This window comes from Cervus canadensis, chromosome 28 (genome assembly GCF_019320065.1).
Source record: "Cervus canadensis isolate Bull #8, Minnesota chromosome 28, ASM1932006v1, whole genome shotgun sequence".
NCBI classification, from domain to species: domain Eukaryota; kingdom Metazoa; phylum Chordata; class Mammalia; order Artiodactyla; family Cervidae; genus Cervus; species Cervus canadensis.
The window spans coordinates 36,667,156-36,694,951 of NC_057413.1; the positions used below are offsets into that span (position 1 = coordinate 36,667,156).

At 40.3% G+C, this 27,796-nt stretch overlaps 2 protein-coding genes across 5 annotated transcripts in view; both read left to right on the top strand.

The window, feature by feature from the left end:
• HMGCLL1 (3-hydroxymethyl-3-methylglutaryl-CoA lyase like 1) overlaps positions 1-27,796 on the top strand; it is a 189,637-nt gene that overhangs the window by 91,521 nt on the left and 70,320 nt on the right. For all 3 annotated transcript variants that reach the window (XM_043450434.1, XM_043450435.1, XM_043450436.1), the window contains 2 exons: positions 20,475-20,538; positions 26,444-26,632. In XM_043450434.1, coding sequence (XP_043306369.1) covers positions 20,475-20,538; positions 26,444-26,632 — 253 coding nt within the window. The remainder of the gene's footprint in view (positions 1-20,474; positions 20,539-26,443; positions 26,633-27,796) is intronic.
• Positions 7,228-9,930, top strand: LOC122429786 (src substrate cortactin-like). 2 transcript variants are annotated; one of them, XM_043450433.1, is made up of 2 exons: positions 7,228-8,187; positions 8,299-9,930. In XM_043450433.1, exons 1-2 carry the CDS (start codon positions 7,398-7,400, stop codon positions 9,012-9,014), a joined length of 1,506 nt encoding a protein of 501 aa, XP_043306368.1. In that variant the 5' UTR covers positions 7,228-7,397; the 3' UTR covers positions 9,015-9,930. The 2 variants fall into 2 exon arrangements, with proteins under 2 accessions (XP_043306368.1, XP_043306367.1); XM_043450432.1 differs by having other exon boundaries at positions 7,228-9,930.

Here is a 27,796-nt window from a genome sequence, read left to right on the forward strand (position 1 = left end):
GGGAAAAAGCCATGCTCAGCTAGTCAAACCTAAAGTAGATGTTCCAGCCAGTGTTAGTTACTATGGCAACAGCTGCATCAATATGGACCGTTGTTCAGAAAATGTATGGTGCCCGCTACTGTCAGATTTAAAGGCCATACAGCAGGACACATTTTATAATTGCTCACTAAAGCCATTTAAGCTTCTGTAAAACAGTAAACTTTCATATGGTCTAAATAGCAGCTTCTATTAAAGTTATGAAGTCTATTGTTTTTTTCTCCCCTCCTGGAAATACACACATACCTATGTATGCCTATGTACAGGTTTTTTTATAGATGCTTGAAACTTTATGTAACATCTGGGACACATTGGGAAAGACACCGTGCCAGGTTGCCGACGTAAAATGCAGAGTCAGCTAACTACTGCTGCTCATCCACTGTATGTGAGTGAGCAATGAAATGTCGAAATTTTGGACTTCATTTTTTAGTGTGTATTTCACATATGTGTAAAACATCTAGGTTTTTTTTCTCTTATCTGTCTAAATCTTTAAAATGTTAAAAAGAGAAAAATAGAAGCCTGTTATAAATTTAGTCATTCTCATTTTTTTATCAGTAGATTTACTAAATGAATTATCTCTTGATGTGTATTTAAAATTGAAATCCCTCAGATATGAGGTAGTTTTCTCATCTATCACATAAGACTTTCAGCTTTTATTCCCTTTTGTTTGAAATGAGTATCAGCTTCTCTTTAATGAAGACACAAGTCACAAGAATCACATGCTCCCTCTTCTTGTGGAAATTTAATTTTAAAAGGAAACTGTCACTAAGGTGACTTGTTCATTTCATTGTTAAGATACTTATAAATAGGTTATAAATTCACAAAGTGAGCAGTTGGGCATATCAGAGAGTTTTAACATGATTACTTCTTAGACTTCTCCTATAAGGTGGTCTAGAATCATATGACCCATGATTAACTTCCTGAAGGTCTGAGCCTACTGAAAGTTGAAAAAAGTAGATTGGTAACATTTTTTTTTTTCTAGGAGTCAAACAAAATTATACATGCACTATTAAAACAAAATTACAAAATGCAAAAAAAAATATTTCATCGTGAACTGTCACTGCTGAATTTATTCTCAAATTCCCAGGAAAAAAAAAAAAAAACCTAAGGTACAAAATAATGAGAACAATGAATTTTAAAAAGCAAATTAGTAATTAAAGTAACAAAGACAACCATAGATCTCTGGAGGAGCGTATGGCAACCCACTCCAGTATTCTTGCCTGGAGAATCCCATGGACAGAGGAGCCTGGCAGGCTGCCGTCCATGCGGTTGCAAAGAGTTGGACATGACTGAAGGGACTTCGCACACAGACAACCATAGATAACTTTGAAGTATGAAAAAACAAAGGTGGTTTTAGGATGTAATAGCATTTTGCTTTCATCTTAAACTCTTTATAAGGCGTGATTAATATTTATTCATATTTTGGAGGAGATGAGGAATCAGACTTTTCATAAAACTCAAATGAATCTAGGATGCACATCTTACATACCTCTTCATCTGTCACCCATGTCACTTACTTTCTTCCTATCTAAATCAAAACCAGTGAAAACCCAATCTGTTTTTAAATGCTTCTGAATAAAATTGTATCATTTATATGAGCGACCAACTGTTTTGATAAGACCCTCAATGTTTGGAAATTCTTCCTGTGCTTAGTTAATTTTAACTGGTTGCCTAGCTCTGAATAATTTCTAACCTTTAAAATGGTAGCCATTTCTTATGGCTGTGAAGTCGGGGGAGAGTATTCTCTCTCAAAATGGTCAGCTTTCCCTGGATTTCCCTTGGAGAAAGAACTGATAACTTAACGCATTTCTTCAGGAATTTGCAACCTACTTGTTGGTTCACCAAACCATCTAGGTCATGTGAACATGTTAGGAAGGAAGGAAGAAAGAAAGGAAGGGAAGGAAGATCTTCTGTCCTTCCCTTGCCTAAAGCAAAATGTCATTACAGACCCTGATCCTGAAATAGCAGCCTTTTTGAGTAGGATAATGAACCTCCTTGTTGAGGGCTTAGAGTTTTAAATACACAGTAAGTGACTGGCAGTTTTTCTCATGACTGATGATGTCAATGCCTCCCATAAGCTAATTTATCCTAATGAAATTCACTTGCATAGGTGGCACCATTGTCTTATAAGTAGAAGCTCATTGGTCAAAGTTTCTTTCCAATTTCTATTGTTAAACTGAAGCCTTTCCACTGGTGCCTGGAAGAGGAATTCAAATCATCATCTACCAAAATATGGCATGTGAAACCTTAAAATTGAGACATCTGTTAAAATGATTTTCTTTAGTACATATGGTGGTTTTGAGTTCTACTTTTCTTAGCCTTACATATTACTCTGTCGCTGCTGTGTGCCAGATAACACATCCCCAGCTACAGTTAATATGTATAAGTTGTGTGTGTGTGAAGTCACATCTAAATAGCCTCTTTTGAGGCAAGAATGTGTTTTCTCATTTCTCATGAAATTCACCTTTTAGAACTAAAGGTGAATTTTAGCAGAATTGCTTCTCGAGACTAAGGGACCATCATTATCTCTTCTATCATCCACAGTGATAAGGGCATGATAGGCTCGCAAAATTTATTCATAATTGGTTTGTTAATAATCGGATGCTGTTTTGTATTGCTTATAGGCTAATATATTCTGCATGGCTGCATCAAATTCACTACTCTTTTTAAATGTCTTAATTACCTTTCTTTGACATCAAATGTCACCTCATCATTCCTGACACTGACATTGTTTTTCTCTTCTGAGTGTAGCAGTGGTTCATTCTTTATGCTCCAAGTATTTGTGACATTTATTAAAGGCTTCTTTTGGTTTCTTTTTGCCAGGATGATTTGAGGAACATGGGAAAGTAGGCCTAGGTAAGGCCTAACTAGGTGATTTTTTCATGATTCAGTTCTTCTAGGTAAAGTTGTTAAAGACTTGAATGCTGCTGTTTTATCATGATTTTGCACAATACTGATAAATGGACTCAGTAAGCACAAATAAAAATAAAACAACTCATATTTCTACTCAGGGTTTATTGTAATTTTAGTACCATAGGTTTCAATATTGTTGGTGATTTTTTTATTACTCTGTCATCCTAAATAATGTTTAAAAGATGATTCCAAGTCTGAACTCTCAAATATTTGCCATCATTTCTGGATACAGAATTTGAACTGCTAAGAACTGGGATCTGGCTATATGTTGACTATAAAGATTGGGAATTTTATGAAAAATCATTCTGAAAGTTAAAATGACATCTTTACTAACATACTAATATTTTGCATGAATTCATTTAAGAAATATTGATTGTTTTATATCATGTCTTGTCTTCTGATGCTGTGTGGAATATAAAAATGAAAAAGTAGCCTAAAGAGTTTCCAGCAGACTGGGGAAGTAATTTGTATAGAAATAATGACTATGTGGTAAAAAATGCCAAGTGTTTAGGAGAAATACAGATAAATCCCATTAATTTTTAAAGTAAGACTGTCTTAAATTTCTCTGGAATTATTTGTAAAACCCTCATGGAGGTGTCAATAAAATGAAGCATAAAAATGAGTAAAAATATGGAAACATAATCAGAAATAGTGGCCTTTTCAGTGAGAGCAGGAAATTTACAAAGAGCAAAGGCACAGTGAAGAGAAACCTCCAGAAATGTTTGGGTAACAGGGAGAAGTTTATATTTCCTGGAATAGGAGCTTTTAAGGCTGTGAATGGAAGAGAGGTAGAAGGTTGGATGCAGTTTCACAGATTGCTGAGCTTGAATACAAAGTTTATTTGGTAGACAACAACAGGCCATTCAAGGTTTTCAGAGTAGAAAAATATTCAATCAGACTCATGCTCCAGGAATATCGTTTCAGCAGTCGATACCGGAGTACAAATGAGGGCGTGCCGTGAGACCAGAAGCAAGGCGGGCACTTGGAGACGTCTGTGGCCATCCCGAAAAGGGCCCGCGGGCACCACTCTGCCCACGTGAGCTGGGCCAGCAGTTCCTGCTCTAGGGAAAAACCAGCCAGCACTGGTTAATGAGCCTGTTCTTAAAGGTGACCTTCAAGAGATTTAGTGGCTGAAAATGACTCTGTCTTCTTCTTCTTAATGACAAATGTGGGGAAAACAGGAATGAACATTATTTTGAATCTGTTGAGCTTCATATGCCATGTGAATGTGTCAAGCAATCAATTTATAATGTTCATAAGAAGACTGGAAGTTTGTTCTTGTGTGATAGTGAGAAAGAGAGAGATTATGAGGGACTGGGTGGATACAGAGACTCCCTTGTCTGTTCCCATTGCAAACACATAAATATAACAACTTGTAAAACCTAAGGTGAAGTTCAGAAAAGAAAAGAAGTCCTCAGATTTCATCAAAGAAAGTGCAGTAAGGATGCAGTTTGATGTCACTAGCACATGGGGATGTTTCTTGCAGCTATAAGCCCTAGTGACTTAGAAATGGGGTTTTAGAATCTTTATGAGAAAAGATAGATGTTCTGCTAAGTCTAGGATTTGAAACAGTGTTTTTGGATTCTGGAAGCACTTCCTTGCCAATGCAGAGTCACTTAAATCTGTGCCAGTGTTATAGGTTGTGGATTTATGACTTAGGAGTATTGTGGAAACCCAAATTGAGAAATAAAGGTAGACATTTGCTTGGGAACTGGTAAAGTCTGCAAGGCAAGGGAAAAAGGAAATTAGATCTCCTTTATAGGAACATTTAAATAACTCAGGTCTTTCATGGAACTTCCACAGAAACTAGAGCACCATGAAAAGGCATTCACAGTAAAAATTACAGACCACATGAGGGAACAAATTACCCTAAGCAAAACAAACAGAAGAAAAAGAAAAAGAAAGAGAACTTTAGCAGAAAAGGACATATAATAACCCAAGAAGGAGATGGTAAATTAACTTTTACTATATTTATAGAGGCAAAGGAAGAATATAATAAAAGAACAAGTCTTCATGAAAAAAAGAATGAAGATTTGAGGAAAAGAAATGGAAGTGAAAAATATATGTGTTAAATAAAAACAGTAATTGCAGAACAGCAGACTAGATATAGTTGAAGTGGGATTTAATGGTCTAGAAGTGGCCTAGAACCAGGATTTGAGGAAATTGCAATAATGAGTAGAAAAATAATAGAAGTTTTGAAAGTGAAAAGAGAATGCCTAATAGAATTCTCAGAAGGAGAAAACAAGGAAACTAGATATGAGAGATATGTTTGATGAAGTATTATAGTACCTTGAGGATTTTCTAGAAGAGTAAAAAGCATTAATGTTAATAATGAAGAAGTGTAACAAGTCCTGAAGGACTCATAGTCAAACGCAGGATATTAACTGTAAGTAGATAATCCTATAGCAGTAGAGAAGACGTGTGCTCAGTCACTTCAGTTGTGTCTAACTCTGTGCAACACTATGGACTGTAGCCTGCCAGGCTCCTCTGTGCATGGGATTCTCCAAGGCAAGAAAACTGAAGTGGGTTGCCATGATTTACTATAAAGCAATTATCTTTAGAGGGAAATATTCTCATCAGCAAAAACTGAGGTCAGAGATAATGAAACAATATATTCAAAATGACAAAAAAAGAGAAAAAAACCCACAAAAACTGTCAGCTTTAGAATTCCATACCTAACCAGACTATTGAACTAAAAGTTAACAAGACCATTTGTTGACAAAACAGTCTGAAAAATTCTACTTTGCTGAAAGAGAAAGAAAAAAGAAATTGAGTCAGAAGGGAGGAATGAAAAAAAAGAAACAGGTAGCAGGCTGAGGCTTCGGCAGAGCAGAAACCATTTGCAATAGGTCTGTAAAAACTGATACCAGCCATTTAAAGTGGATAAATGTAAGAAGTGCCATGGATTTAATCAGAGATAGGTGCTGTAGGGTAGCACTGAGATTAAACATTATATGTCTGTGTAACTTACATCCCTTTTACATAAAGGCATCAATTGAACAATCCAGGTAAGGAAATATTGCCAGAAGTTGAGTGGTTTTCTTTTTGCCTTGTTTTGCTTAATTTAAATTTTATTTTTTAATTGGAGGATAATTACTTTACAATATTGTCATGGTTTTTGCCATACATCAACATGAATTAGCCACAGACATACTAAGCATGTCTTCTCCCTCTTGAATCTCCCTCCCACCTCCCTCCCTTTTCCACCCAAATAGATTGTCACAGAGCACTGGCTTTGGGTTCCCTGCATCATACAGTAAATTGCCAATGGTCACCTGTTTTATATATGGTAATGTATATGTTTCAATACTACTCTCTCAAGGCATCCCAGCCTCTCCCTCCCCCACTGTGACCAAAAGTCTGTCCTTTAGGTCTGGGTCTTCTTTGCTATCCTGCAAATAGGATCATCAGTACCATATTTCTAGATTCCATATATATGTGTTAATATATAACTGTGTAATATTTCATTGTGTGTATATATACCAGTATTTCTTTATCCATTCATCTGTCAGTGGACATCTAAGGTTGCTTCCATGTCCTCAGTTCAGTTCAGTTCAGTTACTCTGTCATGTCTGACTCTTGTGACTCCATGGACTGTAGCATGCCAGGCTTCCCTCGCTATCACCAACTCCTGGAGCTTGCTCAGATTCATGTCCATTGAGTTGGTGATGCCATCCAACCATCTTATCCTCTTTCATCCCCTTCTGCTCCTGCCATCAATCTTTCCCAGCATCAGAGTCTTTTCCAATGAGTTAATTCTTCACATCAGGTTGCCAAAGTATTGGAGCTTCAGCTTCAGCATCAGTCCTTCCAATGAATATTCAGGACTGATCTCCTTTAGTATGGACTGGTTGGATCTCCTCGCAGTCCAAGGGACTCTCAAGAGTCTCCTCCAACACCACAGTTCAAAAGCATCAATTATTCAGTGCTCAGATTTCTTTATGGTCTAAGTCTCACATCCATACATGACTACTGGAAAAAGCATACTTTTGACTAGATGGACCTTTATCAGCAAAGTAATGTCTCTGCTTTTTAATATGCTGTCTAGGTTGGTCATAGCTTTTCTTCCAAGGAGCAAGTGTCTTTTAATTTCATGGCTGCAATTATCATCTGCAGTGTTTTTGGAGCCCAAGAAAAGAAAGTCTGTTACTGTTTCCACATTTATTTGCCATTAAATCATGGGACTGGATGCCATGATCTTAGTTTTTTGAATGTTGAGTTTTAAGCCAGCTTTTTCACTCTTCTCTTTCACTTTCATCAAGAAATTATCTAGGGAGCGGGGCGCCTGGGAGCTGCGGGCGCGGCGGAGGCTGGGCAGTGCCGAGCCGGACCAGACCGACCCCAGTCGGCGACAGAAGCTCTCCCCAATGCCTGGGAATTCCTCGTTGGATTACTGCGTTTTCAGCAGAGTCTTGTGAGCGTCTCGCATCTGCACCTGGAGAGGAAAGATGTGGAAAGCCTCAGCCGGCCACACTGTGTCCATCACCCCGGACGACGGGGGAGCTGACGACTGGGAGACTGACCCCGATTTCGTGAATGATGTAAGTGAGAAAGAGCAGAGATGGGGGGCCAAGACCGTGCAAGGATCTGGGCACCAGGAGCACATCAACATCCACAAGCTGCGGGAGAATGTGTTTCAAGAACACCAGACCCTCAAGGAGAAGGAGCTGGAAACGGGACCCAAAGCCTCGCACGGCTACGGAGGGAAGTTTGGCGTGGAGCAGGACAGGATGGACAAGTCGGCTGTCGGCCATGAGTATCAGTCAAAGCTCTCCAAGCACTGCTCGCAGGTTGACTCCGTCCGGGGCTTTGAAGGCAAGTTTGGTGTCCAGGTGGACAGAGTGGACCAGTCTGCTGTGGGCTTCGAGTACCAGGGGAAGACCGAGAAACACGCCTCACAGAAAGACTACCCGAGCGGTTTCGGTGGCAAGTATGGCGTGCAGTCCGACCGCGTGGACAAGAGTGCCGTGGGCTTCGACTACCAGGGCAAGACGGAGAAACACGAGTCACAGAGAGATTACTCCAGAGGTTTCGGTGGCAAGTATGGTATCGACAAGGACAAGGTGGGTAAGTGCGCAGTCGGCTTCGAGTATCAAGGCAAAACGGAGAAGCACGAGTCCCAGAAAGACTACGTGAAAGGCTTTGGGGGGAAGTTTGGTGTGCAGACGGACAGACAGGACAAGTGTGCCCTCGGCTGGGACCACCAGGAGAAGCCCCAGCTGCACGAGTCCCAGAAAGATTATAAGACTGGTTTCGGAGGCAGATTTGGTGTTCAGTCCGAGAGGCAGGACTCCTGTGCTGTGGGGTTTGATTACAAGGAGAAACTGGCCAAGCACGGGTCCCAGCAAGACTACTCCAAAGGCTTCGGTGGGAAATACGGGGTGCAGAAGGACCGGATGGATAAGAATGCCTCCACTTTTGAGGACGTTGCCACGGTGTCCTCGTCTTACCAGAAGACTGTCCCTGTTGAAGCAGTGAACAGCAAAACAAGTAACATCAGAGCGAACTTTGAAAACCTGGCTAAGGAGAAAGAACAGGAGGACCGGCGGAAGGCCGAGGCGGAGCGGGCGCAGAGAATGGCCCAGGAGCGGCAGGAGCAGGAGGAGGCACGGCGGCAGCTGGACGAGCAGGCCCGGGCCCAGAAGCCCACGCCACCCGCGTCCCCCACACCCCAGCCGGCTCAGGAGAGGCCAGCATCGAGCCCCGTCTACGAGGACGCGGCTCCGTTCCGGGCTGAGCCGAGCTCCAGCACCGAGCCTGAGCTGGGCTACAGCGTGGAGACCACAGGGTACTCGGAGGCCTACGTCTCGGAGGCCGTCTACGAAAGCACGGAGGCGCCGGGCCACTATCAAGCAGAGGAAGGTACCTACGATGAATACGAAAATGACCTTGGAATCACTGCCATCGCCCTCTACGACTACCAGGCTGCGGGTGACGACGAGATCTCCTTCGACCCCGATGACATCATCACCAACATCGAGATGATTGACGACGGCTGGTGGCGCGGGCTGTGCAAGGGCAGGTACGGGCTCTTCCCCGCCAACTATGTGGAGCTGCGGCAGTAGGCGCCTCGCCCGGCCACGGCCGCCTGGCCTGGCGCCTCTTGGGTGCGGAGGGGCGTGTACGCGCCTGCTTTTCTATTTAATACTTTTGCTGATGCTTTTGGAAATGTTTACGCCCCAGAACTTGCTAATATATTGTAATCATGTTCCTTGGAGGACTCGCTGATTGTTTTTATGCATTTAAGGTATTTTCTTTTTTTGCCAAATCGACTGTGGCGTGGAGCCACTCCGGTGACCTTCAGTCCCGAGTGCGGGTTGTCTGTGCCCCACTGTCGGGAGGCAGGACCACCCCTTGTGGTGGGGGCCTTGTCCTGAGGGTTTGGAGGAAGAGGGAAGGGCCTGGTGGGAAGTTAGTGTTGCTGGAAAGCTCTAGAGATTACTGGAGTGTTCTGGTCACGTGGAGGTGCTGCTCTCGCTGTGAAATCCTGCAGTGGTTGCTGGGTTTCGCAAAGCCCTGCCTTTCTCCTCTTGTCCTGGATGCTGTGGGAAGGCAGGTCCCTTCCCCCTGTGAGCCGCAGAAATGCTTCCTATCAAGGGAGATGTACTCTTTCTGCCAAAATAGCATGTTAAATGACAGCAAAATGTAATGGATCGACTTGCCTGAGAATGTGAGGGGAACAAGCGTGAGCTCTCCTGGGCTGATGTGGGGAGCCCATCCCCTGGGAGGGGCTGGGAGGCCCGCTCAGCACCCTCCCGAGTGACCATGTGGAACTGCTCAGGTGTTGGGACCTCAGTGACTGCAAGGGACACATTTTCTTTCCTGAAGTGCATTTGCTTTACCAGAGTTAGGTTGGGTTTTATATGCAATCCTTGTATCTAAGTTTCTGTAGTACACCTCATAGGTATGGTTTTTTTAAATTAAATATTCAAAATAAACTTTTTTTGACCCAAAAAAAAAAAAAAAAAAAAAGAAAAGAAATTATCTAGCCATTGTAAATAGTGCTGCAATGAACATTGGGGTACATGTGTCTTTTCACTTATGGTTTCTTGAGGGTGTATGCCTAGTAGTGGGATTGCTGGGTCATATGAGCTTCCCTGGTGGCTCAGCTGGTAAAGAATCCGTCTGCAATGCGGGAGACCTGGGTTCAATCCCTGGGTTGGGAAGAGTCCCTGGAGGAGGGAATGGCTACCCACTCCAGTATTCTGGCCTGGAAAATCCCATGGACTGTATAATCTATGGGGTGGCAAAGAGCAGGACATGACTGAGCAACTTTCACTTTCATGATACTTTTATTTCTAGTATTTCAAGGAATCTCCATACTCTTCTCCATAGTGGCTGCATCAGTTTGCATTCCCATTAACAGTGCAAAAGAGTTCCCCTTTCTCCACACCCTTTCCAGCATTTATTGTTTGTAGACTTTTTGATGATGCCCATTCCTACCAGTGTAAGATATCTCATTGTAGTTTTGATTTGCATTTCTCTAACAATGAGCGATGTTGAACATCATTTCTTGTGTTTACTAACCATCTGTATGTCTTCTCTGGAGACACGTCTGTTTATGTACTGCTCACTTTTTGATTGGGTTGTTTTTCTGATATTGAGCTGCAGGAACTACATGTTCAAAAAATATTTTTTATATTTTGGAGATTAATCCTTTGTCAGTTGTTTCATTTGATATTATTTTCTCCCATTCTGAGGGTTATCTTTGCTCCTTGCTATAGTTTCCTTCATTGTGAAGAAACTTTTGAGTTTAATTAGGTCTCATTTGTTTATTTTTATGTTTATTTCCATTACTCTAGGAGGGGGAGTCATAAAGGATCTTTTATGATTTATGTCAAAGGGTGTTCTGCCTAAGTTTTCCTCTAACAGTTTTATAGATTCTGGTCTTACATTTAGATCTTTAATTCAGTTTGAGTTTATTTTTGTGTATGGTGCTAGGAAGTGTTCTAACTCATTCTTTTACATGTAGCTGTCTAGTTTTCCCAGCACCACTTATTAAAGAGACTGTCTTTTCTTTATTGTGTATTCTGCCTCCTTAGTCAAAGACTGGTGTGTGGACTTATCTCCAGGCTTTCTATCTTGTTCTGTTGGTCTGTATTTCTGTCTTTGTGCCAGCACCATACTGTCTTGACAACTGCAGCTTTGTAGTATAGTCTGAAGTCAAGACAGTTGTTTCCTCAAGCTCCCTTCTTCTTTCTCAAGTTTGCTCTTATTATTCAGGATCTTTTGTGTTTACATACAAATCGTGAATTTTTTTGTTCTAGCTCTGCGAAAAATACCATTGGTAGTTTGATAGGGATTGCAATTAAATCTGTAGATTGCTTTGGATAGTATAGTCATTTTCACAATATTCATTCTTCTAATTCAAGATCATGGTATATCTCTCCATTTGTGTCTTCTTTAATTTCTTTCATCAGTGTCTTACAGTTTTCTGCATGCAGGTCTTTTGTGTCTTTAGGTAAATTTTCTCTTAAGTATTTTATTCTTTTCGTTGCAGTGGTGAATAGGATTGTTTCCTTAATCTTTCTTTCTGATTTTTTATTGTTACTATACAGGCATGCAAGGAATTTCTGTGTATTAATTTTGTATCCTGTGACTTTAGTATATTCACTGATTAGTGCTAATAATTTTCTGGTGGCATATTTCTGGTTTTCTATGTAAAGAATCATGTCATCTGCAAACAGTGAGGGCATTACTTCTTTTCTAATCTGAATTCATTTTATTTCTTTTTCTTCTGTAATTGCTGTGGCTAGGACTTTCAAAATTATGTTGAAAAATAGTAGTGAGAGCAGGCACCCTTGTCTTGTTCCTGATTTTAGAGGAAATGCTTTCAGTTTTTCACCATTGAGAATAATATTTTCTGTGGGTTTGTTGTATATGGCCTTTATTAGGTTCAAGTATGTTCCTTCTGAGGAGGACATGGCAACCCACTCCAGTATTCTTGCATGGAGAATGCCTATGGACAGAGGAGTCTGGTGGGCTACTGTCCATGAGGTAGCAGAGAATTGGAAGTGACTGAGCATTTAAGCACAGCACAGTAGATTCCTTCTATGCCTGTTTTCTGGAGACTTTTTAAAAACTATAAATCAGTATTGAATTTTGTCAAAAACTTTCTCTGAATCTATTGAAATGATCATATGGCTTTTATCTTTCAATTTGTTAATATGGTGTATCACATTGATTGATTTGCATATATGTTGAAGAATCCTTGCATCCCAGGGATAAATCTCACTTGATCATGATATATGATCTTTTTAATGTGTTTTCAGGTTCTGTTTCCTAGAATTTTGTTGGGAATTTTTGCACATATTCATCAGTGATATTGGCCTGTAGTTTTCTTTTTTTGTGGCATCTCTGGGTTTGGAATCAGGTGACGGTGGCCTCATAGAATGAGTTTGGTTGCTTTCCTTCCTCTGCAGTTTTCTGGAGAGTTTGAGCAGGATAGATACTAGCTCTTCTCTAAACTTTTGGTAGAATTCATCTGTGGATTTGTCCGTGGAGTCACTGGCTGTGGATTTTTGTTTGTTGGAAGATTTTTTATTACAGTTTTGATTTTAGTGTTTGTGATTGGTCTGTCCATATTTTCTCTTTCTTCCTGGTTCAGTTTGGATAGGTATACTTCTATAAGAATTTGTCCATTTCTTCCAGGTTATCCATTTTATTTGTATATAGTTGCTCATAGTAATCTCTTATGACCCTTTTTATTTCTGCTTTGTCTGTTGCAATTTCTCCATTTTAATTTCTGATTTTATTGATTTCAGTCTTTTCCCTTTTTTCTCTTGATGAGTCTGGCTAATGGTTTATCAATTCTGTTTATCTTCTCAAAGAACCAACTTTTAGTATTATTGTCTTTGCTCAACTCTCCTTCATTTCTTTTTCATTGATTTCTTCTCTAATCTTTATGATTTCTTTTCTTCTACTAACTTTAGGGGGTTTTGTCCTTTTTCTAGTTGCTTTAGGTATAAGTTTAGGTTATTTATTTGATGCCTCTCTTGTTTCTTTATGTAGACTTGTATTGCTATAAACTTCCCTCTTAGCATGACTTTTACTGCATCCCATGGGTTTTAAGTTGTCGTGTTTCATTGTCATTTGATTCTAGGTATATTTTGATTTCCTTTTTGATTTCTTTAGTGATCTGTTCACTATTCAGAAGATAATTCTTTAACATGTGAATTCAGAAACACGTTTCCATGTGTTTGTGTTTTTTATAGTTTTTCTTTTCCTGTAGTTGATATCTAATATTATAGTGTTGCTATCAGAAAAGATGCTTGAAATGATTTCAGTTTTCTTAAATTTACCATGGCTTGATTTATGGCCCAAGATGTGATCTTTTCTGGAGAGTGTTCCAGGTACACTTGAGAAAGAAGTAAAATCTATTGTTTTTGGATGAAATGCCCTGTAGATATCAATTAGGTCAAATGTATTGCTTAAAGCTTGTGTTTCCCTATTAATTTTCTGTCTATATGATCTGTCCATTGGTGTGAATGGGGTATTAATGTCCCCCACTATTACTGTGCTATTGTCTATTTCCCCTTTAGTAGTTGTTAGCATTTGCCTTATATTTTGAAGTACTCCTGTGTTGGGTGCATATATTTATTTATAATTGTTACCTCCTCTTCTTGGTTTGATCCCTTGATCATTATATACTGACCTGCTTGTCTCTTGTAACAGTCTTTATTTTAAAGTCTATTTTATCTGAAATTAGTATTGCTACTCTTATTTTCTTTTGAATTCTGTTTTCATGGACTCTCCAGGCTTCTTGGATTTGAGTGGCTATTTCCTTTCCCTTGTTAGGGAAGTTTTCGACTATAATCTCCTTAAATATTTTCCCATGCCGTTTCCTTTTATCTTCTTCTTCTGGGCCCCTATGGTTTGAATGTTGGGGCACTTAATGTCCCAGAGGTTTCTGAGACTGTCCTCATTACTTTTTATTCTTTTTTCTTTTTTTTTGTTCTGCTTCAGTTATTTCCAGCATTCTATCTTCCAGCTCACTTATCTGTTATTCTGCTTCAGGTACTTGATGGTTGGTTCCCTTCAGTGTATTTTCAATCTCGGTTATTGCATTGTTCATTGTTGATTGTTTATTCTTTAATTTTTCCAGGTCCTGGTTAAATTTTCCTCAAATCATCTGGATTTGTGCCTTTAGTCTACTTATCTGTGTCTTCATTTAATTTCCAAGATTTTGGATCATCTTTACTGTTATTTCTTGGAGCCCCTTTTTTTTGGGGGGGGGTGGGCAAGAATACCGGAGTGGGTTGCCATTCCTTTCTCCAGGAGATCTTCCCGACCCAGGGATCGAACCCGGGTCTCCCACACTGTAGGCAGATGCATTACTGTCTGAGCCACCAGGTAAGTCAAATGGTAACCCACTCCAGTGTTCTTGCCTGGAGAATCCCATGGACAGAGGCGCCTGGTGGGCTACAGTCCATGAGGTCACAAAAGGCCGGACACGACTGAATGACTTCACTTACTATTATTACTGTGGATCCTTTTTCAGGTAGACTGCCTGTTTCCTCTTTATTTGTTTGGTCTTGTGGGTTTTTACTATGTTCCTTCATCTGCTGCATATTTCTCTGTCTTTTCATTTTGTTTAATTTACCATGTTTGGGGTCTCCCTTTGGCAAGCTGGAAGGTCATAATTCCTCCTAATTGTGGAGACTGTACCCCAACTGATGGGGTTGGATCAGTGCTTTGTGAAGGTTTCCTGGTGGGGGGGACCTGTGCCTGTGTTCCCATGGATGGAGCTGGATCTTGTCTCTCTGGAGGGCAGCGCTGTGTCCAGTAGTGTGTTTTGGAGTGTCTGTGGTTTGCTATGGCTTTGGGCATTCTGTTTGCTAATGTGCAGAGTTTGAAAAGGGCTTGGTCTTAGTGTTGACATGGAAGCCTTTGGGAGGGCTCTCACCTATTAAAGTTCCATGGGGTTGGAAGTTCTCTGGTGGTCCAAAGTCCTGGAGTCAAGTTTCCTGCCTCTGGGTTTCTGGCCCATCAACCAACAGCAACATCAAGGCTTCACAGACCATACAGAACAGAAGACAAGCACCTTGGATTAATGGTGAAACAACTTTTAATAGGTAAAAATATCCAAAGAGTTTCACATATTGAAAAAAGAAGAGGGGTAAGGAGAAAAAGGGGAAAGAGGGATAAATGGAGGGTTCTAAAGTGAAGAGAGGAATCTAGCCAATAAGGAAACCCTTAAGTGAAAATGGGTACCATATATTAGACTCTCAAAGCTACAGGATTAAAAACAATAGATCAAAAATCAAACGTCAAAAACATGGAAAATATTACTCTCAAAAATACAACATCAAAACATCACAACAAAAATAAAATGCATGCAATTTGTTTAAAAATAAGTTTTTTTTTTAAAAAGTATGTTATAAAAAATACAAATTGAAGGAGTAATAAAGAACCATATTAAGACAATATGAGAAAAATAAAAGGAGAAAAGAGGTGAGGGATAGAGTGGAAGTGAGAGGAATGTCCAAGTGTTTCCCCTTCTATCTGCTGCAGTTGAGTTGCCCATTCAGAACGTCCTCCAGCATATCTAGGAAGGCCTCTGGACCTGTTGCAGGCAGTGCAGAGTCAGCTCAGACTCAGATCTTCCCTTGCTCCCGCTTGCACTTGCAGTCAAATTCTACAGTTGCTCCTAAAGCGCACAGCCCCAGGCTAATTGCAGGAGTGTAAACTGCTGGACCTACCACGTCCAGGGTGGTTTCCCTTCTTTCACTTGCTCATGCAGTACCTGGTGTTCCACCTAGGCTTGGGGCCCACCCTGTTTGTAAGCCTCTGTCCAGATCCAAGTAGGTGGATGGAGCTGCTTATCAGGGTTCGCTTGCTCAGTTGTGCTGAGAAGACCGAGGGTTACCACAAACGCCACTGGGGCGTGTGGGTAGTGCTTCCGTGGCGTTGGCCTGTGGGAGGCCGCCACAGTCTGAGGTGGGTCGTGCACTGCCCCAGGGGAGTTGGTCCCTGGTTGTGACAGCCTTGGCAGAGCTGAGCCGCTCGGGCTTCCGGGAAGATGTGAGGAGAGACCCACAGCCACTCATAGCTCGTGGTCTTTGGGGTGGAGACCATAGCGGCCCCCTGCCTTCTGCCTCTGGCTCACGAGCCGTCTTCTGTGCCTCTGGGGCTGTCGGCCTCCGCCACTTTCCTCCGCTCCAGTGTCCACCAGGATGGGGTCCTTTGTCCCGTGAGAGTGTTTTACTGTTAGAACGTGGTGTCACAGCCTTCCCGTGGGAATGACCTTTTGCTTCTCTGACAGTTCCAGAATTTTCCCTGATCTGCCTCTGTGGTGTCATGTTAGCCCACTCAGAGTATCTTCACAGTCAACCCCGGTCCTCTCCTGAGGACTGGCCTTCCAGATCGGAGCCCCTGCCCCCAGCTGCCCCTCGCTGTGGGCGAATGCGAGCCTGTGAGCTGCTTCTCAGCTGAGAAGTCCTGTTTGGCACAATCTCTGTGGTGAATTTTTGCCTTCGGAGCACCTTTCTTGCTGTGCTCCCCTTTGAGGTTGCACATCTCCCCACTGCCCCAGTGTGTGAGGGGATTCCCTGGTGTGCGGAAACTTTTCCTCCATGGAAGCCTGGGGTCCTCTGCCAGCATTCACAAGATGTTTTTCGGGAATTGTTCCACAGGCTGACGAGATTTTTTGATACGTTTGTGAGGGAGAAGGTGGTTTCCTCATCCTATTCCTCTGCTGTCTTGAAGGCCTCCTTGAGTGGTTTTCAATTTTGGCAGTGTGGTAATTTTTTATTTTAATATATTGATAGTTCGATTCTATCCCCTGAGTTTCTGATTTAAGTAGTTTGGCTTGTCCTACCCATTAGTGTCTTTTGCTTTTAAGCTCTCTAAGATGATTCTGTATAGCCAAGATTGAGAAGTTCTGTAGTAGACTGTCTGAGAAGAGCAGAAGTCTAGAAACAAACTTCCGCCACCAAAGCAGATATGGCAGCCTCTTTTCATGACAGAGGCCTCTTCACATTCGTGAAAATGCCTCACTTTTTACCATTGATTGGCAAGCTTTTTCTATTAAGAGCCAGGCAGTAATATTTTAGATTTTGAGAGTCAGATGATCTTTGATGCAGCTACTGTTATGTTATTATAATGCAAAATAGCCGTGGAATATAGGTGAGCAGATGTGCATAGCTTTGCTCCAATAAAATTTTTATTTGGAAAAGAGTGATGAGCAGGATTTGGCCTCTGGACCTTCCCTTCCAACCTCTGCTTTAGAAAGTTAAAGTACAGTTAATGGACATAGTTGAGAGTCATCGCATTCACTTTGAAGAACGTAGCCCCACGTGTGAATAGGTTAAAAAAGAGGTGGAGAAGAATGTGTGAAGATAACATGCAATGGAGGATGAGGATCAGGTCAACCACAGGCCGGGGCAGGGCTGGTGGGGAAACTTGAGTGAGTGAAAATGTACCCTGAGAGAGTTAGGGGCATGGCACAAAAGGGCAACTATGGCCAGGCTTCGCCATGTGAGTTAAGAGAACACAGGAGAGGTGTGCATGTTCTATATTGTATTACATTTGTTGTTTTTCGCTTGCTTTGGTTTTTGCCTTTAGTGGGATGGCGTGTAATTAGAGAGCTTGGATTTCATTTTTAATCGTATTTAGATATTTTGGGTTCAGAATAGATGTACTTCTGTTTTCAACACGTTATTATCATTGTAGCTGAATTGAAAATATATGGCCTTTTACCTCCCTTGCCATCTTCTTCAGGGCTGTGTTCACATAAGAACGTTTCCTTTTCCACATATCTTCATTAAATTTGTAAAGATCACTCAAGCATTAAGTTTAAATTATTGTGATTGAAAGGTCAGAGAGATGGGTTTCCTGTCCAGCATAGCTTCCAAAGTTTGCTTAAATTAATCCTCTTTTCTCCTCCTCTGTCCTCATAATTGCTTGTGTGGTTATAGAACTGCTTAGTTATTTCAATTCTAAAATGCAAATTTTATTCATGCTTTGATACTTTTGAAATTCAGTTGCCTCTTTGGGATCACTGGATGTATACTGAATTATTGAATCTATGTTTCATGTTTTTTACTCCAAAACCTGTTGTGAAGTTTGTAGCTTATCTTCCAATTGACAGCATCTTTTTTATTCTTTTTATTTTTTTTCATTTATTTTTGTTAGTTGGAGGCTAATTACTTTATAATATTGTAGTGGTTTTTGCCATACATTGACATGAATCAGCCATGGATTTACATGTGTTCCCCATCCTGATCGCCCCTCCCACCTCCCACCCCATCCCATCCCTCTGGGTCTTCCCAGTGCACCAGCCCTGAGCACTTGTCTCATGCATCCAACCTGGGCTGGTGATCTGTTTCACCCTTGATGCCCATGCCCATCAGCGGACGAATGGATAAGGAAGCTATGGTACATATACACAATGGAATATTACTCAGTCATTAAAAAGAATTCATTTGAATCAGTTCTAATGAGATGGATGAAACTGGAGCCCATTATACAGAGTGAAGTAAGCCAGAAAGATAAAGACAAATACAGTATACTAATGCATGTATATGGAATTTAAAAGATGGTAATGATAACCCTATATGCAAAACAGAAAAAGAGACACAGATGTACAGAACAGACTTTGGGATTCTGTGGGAGCAGGCAAGGGTGGGATGTTCTGAGAGAATAGCATTGAGACAGCATCTTTTTTAAAAAATAATCAAGTATAGTTGACTTAAAATGTTGTGTTAATTTCTGCTATACAGCAAAGTGATCCAGTTATACATATATATATATACACACACACATATATATATACACACACACACATATATAGACACACATATATATATACACACACGTATATATATACACACACACATGTATATATACACACACACATATATTTACACACATACCCACACACTATATATATACACACACATATATACACACACACACATATACACACTATATATATACACACACACACACATATACACACACACATATATACACACACACATATATATACACACACATATATATATACACACACATATATATATGCACACACATATATCTATATACACACACATATATACACACACACACATATATATACACACCCATATATATACACACACACATATATATACACACACACATTTATGTATACACACACACATTTATATATACACATATACACACACACATATATATGCACACACATTTATATATCTATACACACACACACATATATATACACACACACATTTATATATACACATATACACACACACATATATACACACACACATATACACACACACGTATATATACACACACATATCAAGGAAACGTAGGATCGCCTTTGCTCATGTTTTTGCCTCCACCCTTCCTGTGGTACCCACTTCCAGAGTTTGTGATGAGTTGCATTTTTTAAAACAATTTGCATCTTGTCATATAGGTGTTTCAGAATAATTTTGAGTGATCTTAAAGTTTCAACCCCATTGCATAGCATCCAAGACCTTGCTATCTAAAGCCTTTCGTATTCGGCCCCGGAGAACTGTCTCCAGTCTCCTTCCCCACCAGCACTCTCCTTGTGTGAACTGCTTAATTCCTGATGACCAGGCATATGATGCATTGTATTCATAGTGTTGTAACGTGTCTGAGAAATCTTTAATAAAACAGGACTGGTGTTGAGTTGAAAATAGCTAAAAAGAGACTTTTCTTAAAGTTTCATACTTTCAGATGGAAGTGTATCATTCTTACAGGAAAGGCTTGACTTTTTATATTAAATGGTTGAAGAAGTTTATGGAATATCTTTATTTGAAGCCATTTAAACACAGACTAGACAGTCTTTGATTGTCTTGGGGATGATTTAGGTAGACCCATGAGAGATAGGCAAGGTGAAGTTTGAGGTTGTGGTCAGTTCTAGGAGTTTGGGGGTGATTAACGACTGTATCTTGGTGAGGTCAAAACATCCATACAGAAATGAAGAGAAAAGTTCAGTTAGTCAGCTACTTGCTGCCTATATGATTCCAAAGACCTGGATGTTTAACAGATGAATGTATGTACTTATTTAAGTAAAACAATAAATCTCAGGCCTCCCTTAGTGGTTCAGCGGTTAAGACTCCATGCTTCCACTGCAAGGGGCACAGGTTGAATCCCTAGTCAGTGAACTAAGATCCCACATGCCACATGCAACAACCAAAAAAATTTTTTTAAAAAACAACAAAAATAAAGATACATCTCTCTGGTATTTTCTGCTTTCGTGTATTACTATAGTGTAGGCAACCCCAACAGATACATACTTATTCCCATCTGCCATCAAATAACATATATCAAATTATAATTAGAAAAAATTTTAAATGAAAAATATGAGTAAATTGAAAATGTTTCCAGTTGTTTTTGTTTGGTTTGAGAATAAGATAATAATGAAAGAAGAGAGTAAAATAAAATTTTTTGATGAACCTTTGTCTATTCTTTTCATTTTTATACAATGGAAATTAGGAAGTGGCTTATCTACAGACACATATTTATATGGCTCTGTATTTTAAACTTAGGTATGTATCCTGTGCCCTGGGCTGTCCATATGAAGGAAACATCACAATTCAGAAAGTGACAGAAGTAAGATATACGTCTGGTTTTCTGGTTCATGGTAAAATGATGTCTATTTTTTAAAATGGGTTTTTTTTCCTACTGTTTATTACATCTGCACCACAAGGCCAAAAGAACCATGGACCGGGAGACATATTTGATCACTGAGCTAATAGTTTTATTTTAATGCTAAAGACCTAGATAGTGGCTATCACTGTCCAGAGTTAGAATCTGAGTCTTATCATTTGGATGTTCGAAGATGGAGGGGATAAAAACATCTGTGTTGTTTTTACGTGAATAGAACATAGTGAGTGGCCTGTCTACTTTCTTTTGGAATGTCAGGGCCGTTTTTGCACATATCCTTAAGCTTTGCCTTGGTTGCTCAGGTGGCGTCCCTTTGCTGTCTCCTGCCTATTTTGACTTTGGTATGAGTCCACACTGCTTCCCTGCTTTTATTCTTTTTAGATCCCATAGCTCTTTCTGCTGAGATTCAAGTTGCCATTATTCCAGAGGCAGAGGCAGATATACTATAAAATAATGAAGCTTAATTAAAAAAAATTATTGATGTGCAGTTGATTTGCCATGTTGTGTTAGTTACTGCTGTACTGAAAACTTATTCAGTTAAACATATATATTCCTTTTCATATTCTTTTCCGTTATGGTTTATCATAAGATGCTGAATGTACTTCCCTGTGCTATATAGTAGGACCTAGTTGTTTATTCATCCTATATATTTAATAGTTTGCATCTGCATACAACTTAAATTTTGCAGTCCTTTGCTGGCATCAGACCCTTCCAAGGGTCTGTTATTAATTTGTATTCACAGTTATATATCCTTTTCTTGAAAAATGTTTCCAAAATAATATGACTTCAGACTGCACAAAACCCAAATCCAACTCTGCCTATACCCCTACCCCTTGCTCTTCTGCCTTCTGCCTCATGCTGCCTCTGGACAGACCTCCCACAGCCTCAGGCTCTTCATTTCTGCTCCACAATGCCTGGGGTGCTGCCAGAGAGAATCATGGAACAGACAAATCAGAAGCGTTAGGAACTCATGACCAGTGACCTTGCCTGGGTCCTCTGTTCCACCCCAGGGTAGGGCCACCTCCTGGTCTCACTTTCTGAAATGACTGTTGCAAACCATGTCCCCTCCGCTGACTCCTCCCCTTCTCTCACTCACCTGCATATGCAACTGCAGAGCCCTTCCTGTTGACACTTGAGCATGCACAAGCCTCTTCCCTCTGAAAACTTCCTCCCTTCAGTCAGCATCCTTGGCTGGCTAGTTATTGACAATCCTCTCCATCCCACCACAGCTACATTTCAAAGGGCTGTCTGCATCAGTGGTGCCCTATCTGTGTGGCATCAACTCTTCATGACACCCCTAATGATGTCTAGACCCTTGGTGTCCATGGATTTGCTCTCTATGTCTGTGTCTGTATTTCTACTTTGCAAATAGGTTCATCATATCATTTTTCTGGTTCAACATATATAGCACAGGGAACTCTTCTCAGGGTTCTGTGGTGAACTAAATGGGAAGGAAATCCCAAAAAGAGGGGATATGTGTATAAATAGAGCTGATTCATTTTGCTGTACGGCAGAAACTAACACAATATTGTAAAGCAATAATTTTTTTTTAAATACATGCGAGATCCTATTCAGTCCTTCTCTTGATTATCAGCAAAATTTGGGGCTGATGACATTCCTTCCTTCCTGCCAGTCTTGTAACCCTGGGATTCCCCTGACTCCACGCATAGAATGTTCCTTTAATCACTTGGGTGGCAGCTTCACTTTTCTTTACATGGCCATTAAGAAATTCCACTATTTAATAGGCTTTTGATATAATTAATGACTGTATCTACATGAGGCAAAAAAAAAAACCCAATGGAATCACAGAGAGAAATTCAGTCACCTACATGCTTTCTATATGATTCCAAAGACCTGGATATTTAACAACTGAACGGATATACTTAAATAAAAGAGAAGAAAGAGGAGGATCAGCATTATGCTTTTTTTATCCAAGTTTCCATCCAGTAATAGTCATTGCCAAATTCAGACTTAAACTGAAGAAAGTAGGGATAACCAGTAGACCATTCAGGTATGACCTAAATCAAATCCCTAATGACTATACAGTGGAAGTGAGAAATAGATTTAAGGGACTAGATCTGATAGACAGAAAGCCTGATGAACTATGGATGGAGGTTCGTGACATTGTACAGGAGATAAGGATCAAGACCATCCCCATGGAAAAGAAATGCAAGAAGGCAAAATGGTTGTCTGAGGAGGCCTTACAAATAGCTGTAAAAAGAAAAGAAGCAAAAAGCAAAGGAGAAAAGGAATTCCAATTTGAATGCAGAGTTCCAAAGAATAGCCAGGAGAGATAAGAAAGCCTTCCTCAGCGATCAATGGAAAGAAATAGAGGAAAACAACAGAATGGGAAAGACTAGAGATCTTTTCAAGAAAATTAGAGATACCAAGGGAATATTTCATGCAAAAATGGGCTGAATAAAGGACAGAAATGGTATGGACCTAACAGAAGCAGAAGATATTAAGAAGAGGTGGCAAGAATACACAGAAGAACTGTACATAAAAGGTCTTCACGACCCAGATAGTCACAATGGTGTGATCACTCACCTAGAGCCAGACATCCTGGAATGTGAAGTCAAGTGGGCCTTAGAAAGCATCACTACGAACAAAGCTAGTGGAGGTGATGGAATTCCAGTTGAGCTATTTCAAATCCTGAAAGATGATGCTGTGAAAGTGCTACACTCAATATGTCAGCAAATTTGGAAAACTCAGCAGTGGCCACAGGACTGGAAAAGGTCAGTTTTCATTCCAATCCCTAAGAACGGCAATGCCAAAGAATGCTCAAGCTACCATATAATTGTACTCCTCTCACACGCTAGTAAAGTAATGCTCACAATTCTCCAAGCCAGCCTTCAGCAATATGTGAACCAAGAACTTCCAGACGTTCAAGCTGGTTTTAGAAAAGGCAGAGGAACCAGAGATCAAATTGCCAATATCCGCTGGATCATTGAAAAAGCAAGAGAGTTCCAGAAAAACATCTATTTCTGCTTTATTGACTACGCCAAAGCCTTTGGCTGTGTGGATCACAATAAACTGTGGAAAATTCTGAAAGAGATGGGCATACCAGACCACCTGACCTGCCTCTTGAGAAACCTGTATGCAGGTCAGGAAGCAACAGTTAGAACTGGACATGGAACAACAGACTGGTTCCAAATAGGAGAAGGAGTACGTCAAGGCTGTATATTGTCACCCTGTTTATTTAACTTATATGCAGAGTACATCATGAGAAACGCTGGGCTGGAAGAAGCACAAGCTGGAATCAAGATTGCCAGGAGAAATATCAACAACCTCAGATATGCAGATGACACCACCCTTATGGCAGAAAGTGAAGAGGAACTAAAAAGCCTCTTGATGAAAGTGAAAGAGGAGAGTGAAAAAGTTGGCTTAAAGCTTAACATTCAGAAAACTAGATCATGGCATCTGGTCCCATCACCTCATGGGAAATAGATGGGGAGACAGTGGAAACAGTGTCAGACTTTATTTTTTGGGGCTCCAAAATCACTGCAGATGGTGACTGCAGCCAAGAAATTAAAAGACGCTTACTCCTTGGAAGGAAAGTTATGACCAACCTAGATAGCACATTAAAAAGCAGAGACATTACTTTGCCAATAAAGTTCCATCTAGTCAAGTCTATGTTTTTTCCAGTGGTCATGTATGGATGTGAGAGTTGGACTGTGAAGAAAGCTGAGTGCCGAAAAATTGATGTTTTTGAACTGTGGTGTTGGAGAAGACTCTTGAGAGTCCCTTGGACTGCAAGGAGATCCAACCAGTCCATCCTCAAGGAGATCAGTCCTGGGTGTTCATTGGAAGGACTGATGCTGAAGCTGAAACTCCAATACTTTGGCCACCTCATGCAAAGAGCTGACTCGTTGGAAAAGACCCTGATGCTGGGAGGGATTGGGGGCAGGAGGAGAAGGGGACGACAGAGGATGAGATGGCTGGATGGGATCACCGACTCGATGGGCATGAGTTTGAGTCAACTGCGGGAGTTGGTGATGGACAGGGAGGCTTGGTGTGCTGCGATTCATGGGGTCGCAAAGAGTCGGATACGACTGAGCGACTGAACTGAACTGAACTGAACTGAACCTGGACTAGGTAGCCCTTCTGAGTGCCTTCAACCTGTTTTGGATGTTGATTGATACTGCCTTTCTGAAACATCAATCCAAGTTTATCACCACCATTCCGCATTCAGTCGAGATTTTCTACTGCTCTTATGATAGAATCCTCAACCCAAATCCTAAACCCAGTTGGTTTACAAGACTGTGTGTTCTTTGAATGCTCTGCCCTGGGCTTCCTCCCCAGCTTTATGGAGCCCTATTGCCCCTTAGTTTTTACTTTCTTGTTGCAACTGTCCTTAGCATTTGATCTTTTTTTTTTTTTTCACCTTGCTTCCTGGCATGTGGGAGCTTGGTTCCCTGACCAAGGATTGAACCTGCATCCCCTACAGCGGAAGCACAGAGCCTAGTCACTGGACCAACAGGGAATTCCCTTGACTTTCCTTCAGAGTTGGAATGCCCTTCATATTTGATATTTTAGTTGCCTCAAATTCCATCTGAATATTCTCACATCTTTCTTTTGCCACCTCTCCAACAAGTTGATGCTGACTTTATCTCAAGCTGCACTGAGGCCCTTCCTGTTTGACAGATCTAGGTCAATTTCCTTTGCTCCATGCTCTTACAATCTTGTTTCTTTGTTCTAAAACTATTATTTTAGCTGTGTTTACACATTCCCGAGTGGAATTGATTAGGGTCTGTCCTCACTTGGCTCCAGACTCCATAATACCATGAGCCTGGACATCTGCATCCCTGTCATATCCCACCACGCAGGGCAGCATCTGGAGTAAAACAGGCACTGAAGACACACATAAGGCATGAGTTTGCAGGTAACCAGGTGTCTGATTTTGCACAAAGTGATTTTTATATATTCTCATTTCATTTTCACAACCAAACATTTCAACACTAACCTCACCTTATTATGATTTCAAAAAGTTAAGTAGTAAGGCTTAGAAAATGTCCTATACAAAGATGTTTTATTGTTTGTATTTTACAGAACAGAGACTGGGGCTTCAAAATGTTCATCTTCTGCCCAGCATCATATGAGGAGCATAGATGAGATTTAAATCTAGGCCCGTGTGGTTGCACAAGCAGAGTCTTTGTCAACATATCATGCTGCCTTAAATCAAATTCATATTGCTCTTTGGTAGTAATATTATATGACTTGAAGGGAACTTGAAATTTACTAGGCTTAAGATCATCTGTTTATGAGCTAGAAATTTTAAGACAAAAATATTGTGTCTGTATCAATTACAAAGTTCCTTGATTGATATCTCTTGACCACTAGTCTAATGGCTTGAGGAATACTATTAATAGTTTCAAAGTAAATTTCTGATACTTTTGTTAGATTAAAGGGCTGAGAAAATAAGCCTCCCATAATTGAAATTATAACTTACAATGTTATCATTGAACTTGCAGTTACACAGATAGATATGGTTCTAAGGCAAACTTGAATGTTAGAAACAGATAATTGCAGGAATATCAATGGACATGACTTTGAGCAAACTCTGGGAGACAGTCAGTGAAGGACAGGAAGCCTGGTGTGCTGCAGTTCCTGGGGTCTCAAAGAGTCAAACACAACTTAGTGACTGAACAACAACAGAAATGTCATTCAGAGTTTTATGTAATGTTTGGGATTCACAAGCAAGGGAAAAGACTAGAAAACTAAAATATATGTTTTCTATGAATACGCATGTGATCTTAGTTGTGATGTTCACCTCTAGATTGTGTTTGCTGAGGACCAGCAGGAGTTGAGTCCATTGATCTCCATTGTTTTACTTGCTTGCTTTTCCTGGTAGGTGTCTAAGAGACTGTATGGCATGGGCTGTTACGAGATATCCCTGGGAGATACAATTGGAGTGGGAACTCCAGGAAGCATGAAGAAGATGTTGGAAAGTGTCATGAAAGAAATCCCACCCAGAGCTCTTGCTGTTCACTGTCATGACACCTACGGACAAGCCTTAGCAAATATCCTCACGGCCCTTCAGGTATTTTGTATTATTTGTGTGTCTGTGTAAAGGTGTGTATACTTGTTTGGCATACAAATGTATCAAGAACTCTAGTGAGAGAATATTTATAAATTACTAAGAATATAATATTTAGACAGTACTCCACACACAGCACACAGGAAATATTTGTCAATTTGCCCATGCTTTTTTGGGCAATGGTGTCTCTTATTACAGTTCATTTGATTTGGTAAAATCCCTAAATTTGTTCTTTTAAAGAGCATTAATATTCTCAGGGCTATGTCTGTTTCTTTCAACTCTCACTTGCTCTCGGCCTTACTGAAAAATGATGGTATTTTGGGGGTGCAAAGCACAGAGATAGTAGCACGTACTGTTGTAATCATGTAACTTATGCTCCTTTGGATAATTTGGTGCTCTGTGATGAGGAAATATGGTGCTGAAATATAGAGTATTTTGTTTAAGATGTTTTCCTGATGTTGGCAAGCATCCTTTTGAAAGAACCCCTGGTTTTTATCAAGTATATTCTGATCAAAATCAAGAGATTTAGAAAGCTGGAGGATTGAGAATTGCTTATTAAATTCTAATGGTACCTCAGTTCTTTTTAATGTATTTATTGAAAAGAACACATAAATTGCATTTTAAAATATTTATTATTAAATCAATGCTATTTCTTAAACTTGACTAAAAATAGATTCACTGGATGTTCTTTGAACCTAAGATTTTGACAACTAAAGATAAGAGTGTCTGAAAGCTTTTTGGTGAGGCTGAAAATCAATGCCTGAAGCTTAATGTCACTGTCCTGCAGTGCACAGTTATTTGGCAGAAGTTAAAAAAACCCTGTGAAGATCAAGCCCCACAAGGGCTTATTTGGACTTTGTAACATATGTGCACAAATCCTTATTTATCCTCTGGAAGCAGGCAAGGAACACTGTATTGAATTAGAAGAAAAAATGATATCCCATGGACTTTGGGGCGTGGGAATTTTGACAATTTTCCTTCTTTCTAGTTTCTAAAACAATAGAGAACTAGGCACTGCTTCAGGATTCTGTGTTCAGCTGCAACTGTAACTTATTAAGTGTTCCTCACCAGCAAGTTCCTGGAGAGGTCTGTGTGTGTGTGTGTGTGTGTGTGTGTGTGCATGTGTGTGTCTGGGTGTGTGTCTCTCTCTTATTTCATATATGGATA

Coding starts and splice junctions, on each gene's coding strand:
- LOC122429786 (XM_043450432.1), top strand. CDS start 7,398: ATGTGGAAAGCCTCAGCCGGCCACACTGTGTCCATCACCCCGGACGAC.